Source organism: Lathyrus oleraceus, chromosome 6 (assembly GCF_024323335.1).
Source record: "Lathyrus oleraceus cultivar Zhongwan6 chromosome 6, CAAS_Psat_ZW6_1.0, whole genome shotgun sequence".
In the NCBI taxonomy this organism is placed as follows: domain Eukaryota; kingdom Viridiplantae; phylum Streptophyta; class Magnoliopsida; order Fabales; family Fabaceae; genus Lathyrus; species Lathyrus oleraceus.
This window is the reverse complement of record NC_066584.1, coordinates 128,090,648-128,096,126: the sequence shown is the minus strand read 5'-3', so window position 1 is coordinate 128,096,126 and position 5,479 is coordinate 128,090,648. Positions and strand designations below refer to the sequence as shown.

Genomic DNA, 5,479 nt, shown 5'->3' with positions numbered 1-5,479 from the left:
ATCTTCTTGATGTTTTTGTTAGCAGCTTCAACATCCCCATTCATCTTGGGTCTATAGGGAGAAGAATTATGATGTGTAATCTTGAACTCGCTACACAGCTCTTTCATCATCTTATTGTTCAAGTTAGATCCATTATCAGTAATGATCTTGTCTGACACACCATATCGACATATGAGTTGGTTCTTGATAAATCTCACAATCACCTGCCTAGTCACATTTGCATACGATGCCGCTTCAACCCACTTGGTGAAGTAATCAATGGCTACGAGAATGAAATGGTGACCGTTTGACGCCTTAGGCTCAACCATGCCAATCATGTCAATTCCTCACATGGAGAAAGGCCATGGTGAGGAAATAACATTCAGAAGTGTCGGGGGAACATGAATCTTGTCCGCATAAATCTGACACTTGTGGCATTTCTTTACGTATTTGCAGCAGTCAGACTCCATTGTCGGCTAATAGTAGCCTGCTCTCAACATCTTTTTTGCCATGGCATGTCCATTGGAATGAGTATCAAATGAACCCTCATGGACTTCAGTCATCAACAGGTCTGTTTCGTGTCTATCCACGCATCTGAGCAGAACCATGTCAACATTTCTCTTGTAAATCACATCACCATTATAGATACGTAGGAGCAGGATTGCGAAATCTTGTCAGGCACATTAATATTAAAAACCCTAAGTCTTTCCTTTCTTTCTTTCTTTCTCTTTCCTCACTCGATAAATAGAAGTTCGCAAACGATATCACGCTAACACTCTTACATGAAACTAAGTAGATGGGTCCCATCGAGTACGATGGATTTGAGGGATGCTAATACCTTCCCCTTGCATAACCGACTCCCGAACCCGATTTGGTTGCGAAGACCATTTCTTTTTGTTTTTCGTAGGTTTTATCGATGTTTTCCCTTTCCCTCTTTGGGAATAAATAAAATTCGGTGGCGACTCTGTTTTGTTTATATTTCGAGTGTTCCTTACGCTCGGGTATTTTTTGCATCGCGACAGCTGTCAATCCCAAAACACAAAACTAACAAGAGTCATGTGCAGCTTGAGCATTTGGAACAAATGTATTTTGAGCATTTGGAACAAGTGCAATTTGGGATGTAACATCATTCACATTTGGTTGAGGTTGTGTTGCTTCAAATGTTGCTGCAAGATTTGCAGCAAGCATTTCAAGTTTAGGATCAACTTCAATTTAAGATTCAAAAGGTTGTTGTTGCTCTTGGGTTGCAACTCCAGAATCACTAGGTTGAGGTTATTCCTGGGTTGTATTCCCATATGCAGCTCGTGTTGCAGTTTCCTTTGGTTTTCTCTACACATAAAAATAAGAGAATTAATATGACATCAATGGAATTAATGCTATTACAGTTTTCAAATAGACATAATGAAGTACCTTTCTTTTTTAAGCGTTAGGGTCAACCACAAGACTAGTTCAACTTCTTGCATTATGGTCATTGATACCACACTTTGTGCGACAATAACTTGTTTGTGTCATTCCCTTGTTAGGGTCTTCATCAGGTTCCCTCCTCCTCAATTTCTTCGGCCTTCCTGATCTTCTTTTGTATGCTAGAGGTAACATATCTTCAATGTCAACCTATGTCCACATGTTTTGTCCATTATTTGGACTTACATTATAACCATAGCATGTCACATAGGTCGCCTTGGAGTAGAAATCATCCACAAAATCTTCAGGGCATTGGTTCCTAAAACCTAATGTAGATATTACATGTATACAAGGTATGCCTACTAATTCCCATAAATTACAAGTGCATGCTCTTTTTGAAGTGTCCACAATGAAACTATGTTTGAATGAACATGTTCAACATGCCATATTGTTTCACCAGACCAGTTTGAAATCCAATTACCAACATGTTCTACTTCCTTATCTAACCTAAGTCTAGGTCTAGGTATTATCCTATGTTGTCACCTATCATCTCTATTCAGTTTTCATTCATATTCATGATGTAGTTTCTTATCCATTCACACATGGTTAAGATTGGTTTATCCTTGGCCACTAATATTATGCTATTAAATGCTTCAGGTACATTATTCATAAGTACATCACATTTGGGATATAAAGAAAATGCACTTAAACTATACTTTGGTGGGTATTTTGGACAACCACTACCAAGCCTTCACATTAATCTCCTTCAATTATTTCATCTTAGCTTCCCATGCTTGAGTATATGTTTCCTTTGCTGCTGCCACCATCAAACCCCTAATTTACGTGCCTCCTCCAAACTTCTTTTTAAAATTGACATATAAATGCCTAAGGCATAACTTGTGCTCCACCCTCTCAATATTTCTTCAAACACATGGATTAAATCTTGCAAAGTCAGTTTCAAACAAATAAACATGTATTAAATTCAATATCATAAAATGATATATCATCAACTTCAAAGTCACTATCATCATTGTCATCACTATCCTAATGTTCTACCTCATCTACTTTAACATTATCTCCACCATGCTCTTCCTGATCTACTTGAACATTAACAACACCATCATCCTAAACATTAACAACACCATCATTATCATCATTAACAACATCTTCATCTTCAATATTAATAGCATTATCATCGTCATTAAGACAACCTTCATCCTCAACATTAACATCATCATCATCATTAACACCACATTCATCCTCAACATTAACTTTATGCTTAACATATATGTTCACTACACATTTCATTTCAATAACATATTTATATACCTCATTAGCATCACTATCACTAACCATTCTATTGTACTTGTCTGAATCATTGTTATACCACCATAACTAATATTTCGAATGCTCAAGTGACTAAGGTCTTTCACGATACCAGTAGCTTCAAAAAAGCTCCACTTATCAGGATCAATGTCTACTATATGTTCATGCCTTCCTAAGTAATATATTGCATTGTCCTTAACAAATTTTCCCCCATAATGAAAGTTCACATTAAAACTCATACCTTGTTCAATGATGCAACGATTTGAAATGCAAAAACTATAACATTTTTCTTGAATCGATAGTCTTCCTCAATCGTGTAATTGATTTGTCTACCACATTCGCCTCCACAAACATCATCTTCATCGCAATCGTCTCCCACAATGCTCCCAAAATTTTCATATTCTGAAACTCTAATTTGCAAAGACTAAAAATAAAAATATTAAATGAAATTTTTTTAAAAAAATTGGTGAAAAATATTTGAGACCAGGTGTAAATAATCAATCAAAATGAAAAATTAAAAAAATAAAATCTCATTGAAACTCTATAAAAAAAATAAGGGACCAAAATCAAAATCACATCATCTTACATAAACGAAAAGACTATTTTGATCTATTTAAAATAAAATAAAATGCAGGTTGTGTAGGGAATCATTCCCTACATTCGATTGCTACTCTTGTTTTTTCTGAACCTGCCAGCCACACAAATTCTTAACAAGTTCCCAAAAACTAAATAACTAAATTCTTCAAAAACAAGTTCCCAAAGCCAAAAACAATGTCAGAACCCCCTGAATCCAGAACCATATGCCTCATCGGCGACATCCACGGCTACATAACCAAGCTCCAAAACCTCTGGTCCAATCTCGAAGCCACAATCGACCCACCACACTTCAAAACCGCCACAATCATCTTCCTAGGCGATTACTGCGACAGAGGCCCTCAAACCCGCCAAGTAATCGATTTTCTCATCTCCTTACCATCCCGTTACCCTAATCAGAGACACGTGTTCCTCGCCGGAAACCATGATTTCGCCTTCGCCGCCTTCCTCCGCCTCCTCCCGCCGCCGCTTGACGGGTCTGAGTTTTCGGAAGGGTGGAAGGAGTTTGAGGATTGTGAGGAGAGAGAAGGGTGGTTTAACGAGGATGGGTATGAGAAGATGCATTTGCAAGGGAGAAGATGGAGTGGGAGTATAAAGGCTAAATTTAATGTTGCTAAAGGTACTGAGTATCAGGGTTCTATTTATGATGCTGCACCCACTTTTCAGTCTTACGGTGTTCCCCACGGTTCACCAGGTAAGAAAGCGTGTAGTTATAAATTATTATGAAATGATTCTTCTTTTCATCGATTAATTGTGTTTTTAATGTATGTAGCATTAAGTTATTTGTGAATGGTGTAGTTGAATTATAGATGCGTTTAGAAGTGATTATTTGATTAAGTGTTTGAGAGAGCCTAGAAAATATCTTAGGATATGTTTATCAATTGTTTTCAGCTTATTTGAATAAGCTTTCTATAACAACTTATAAAAATTGTATACAACTTGTATGAAAGCAATTTGACTTTATTATTTCTTTTGATTATAGAAAGCTGAACTAAGCTTTCATCAAACACAATGTATAGGGATTTTCGAAGCTACAAATAATCGACTAAGTTTTGTACTGCAATGGAAATTTGATATTGCTAAATCCTTTACTTAAGGAGAAATTCATTGCATGCAGATTTGGTTAAGGCAGTTCCTGATGAGCATAAGAAATTTCTCGCGGATTTGGTTTGGGTCCACGAAGAGGTCGTGCGGTCGTGCTTACTTTCTTTCTATAGTAAAAAATCAATCCATGTTTCATTTTCAAACTGAAATTGATTTAATGAACTTATAAAAGCTCTTTGGATCATGCTTTCCGGTTTTACCAGGATGAAGTCTTTATGAACACTGATGATGGAGTTAAGTGCTGCAAGTTGATTGCTGTTCATGCTGGTTTGGAGAAAGGTGTAGACGTGAAAGAGCAGATGAAATATTTGAAAGCTCGAGATACTCGAATTCCTAAGTTGCAGCCTCTAAGTGGCCGAAAAAACGTATGGGATATTCCTGAGGTAATAGTTTGATGCTTGTTTTCTTTTCTTTTTAAATTTCAGTTGGTTTTAAACCTTCTTCTTCAATCATAATGAAATTACTTTTTTCTTATAGGAGCTAAGTGCGACTTCAACCATCATTGTTAGCGGTCACCATGGAAAACTCCATATTGAAGGCTTAAGGTTGATAATCGACGAAGGTGGTGGATACCACGATAAACCAGTAGCTGCGGTTGTTCTTCCTTCCATGAAGACTATTCGTGATACTGATGTATTGACAAAGTAGATTCATATTTGTGATAGTTTTCTCGGTGTAAACCATCAATATAGTTTTTAAACTAATTCTCTCTCCGATTTGGTCCTAGAACAATAGAAAGATTACGGTTAGTCCCTAAAGTCCATCAAATTTGTGCCTCACTGAGGATGAAAATTCGGCGATTTTTTTAGAATTTTAGTTTGTCAAGAAGAAACGGTATTGGTGATGATTTGTCATAGGAGCAACACTATATACAACAATAACAACTAAATATTATCCCACTGATGGAGGAGAACAATAGCACATAAAGTTTTTCAAAACTATATCAACAATTTAATTTGTGAAGCATTGAGAAAGAGACGAAATCTTCACCTTAGATGTGTTTTTGTGAAGCACCGAGAAAGAGATGAAAGCACCAAAATGAGGTGATGCAAAAGATAAAACATGTTAATTTGGT

The 5,479-nt window shown here is 36.5% G+C and overlaps 1 protein-coding gene across 1 annotated transcript; it reads left to right on the top strand.

Annotated features, from left to right (window-relative positions):
- The first annotated feature begins 3,324 nt into the window (after positions 1-3,324).
- LOC127098679 (tyrosine-protein phosphatase RLPH2) lies at positions 3,325-5,162 on the top strand. Its single transcript, XM_051037337.1, has 4 exons — positions 3,325-3,994; positions 4,418-4,485; positions 4,608-4,787; positions 4,882-5,162. Exons 1-4 carry the CDS (start codon positions 3,478-3,480, stop codon positions 5,050-5,052), a joined length of 936 nt encoding a protein of 311 aa, XP_050893294.1. The 5' UTR covers positions 3,325-3,477; the 3' UTR covers positions 5,053-5,162.
- Positions 5,163-5,479: the final 317 nt, after the last annotated feature.

Coding starts and splice junctions, on each gene's coding strand:
- LOC127098679 (XM_051037337.1), top strand. CDS start 3,478: ATGTCAGAACCCCCTGAATCCAGAACCATATGCCTCATCGGCGACATC. Junction 3,995..4,417: donor TGTTCCCCACGGTTCACCAG/GTAAGAAAGCGT, acceptor CATTGCATGCAG/ATTTGGTTAAGGCAGTTCCT. Junction 4,788..4,881: donor ACGTATGGGATATTCCTGAG/GTAATAGTTTGA, acceptor TTTTTCTTATAG/GAGCTAAGTGCGACTTCAAC.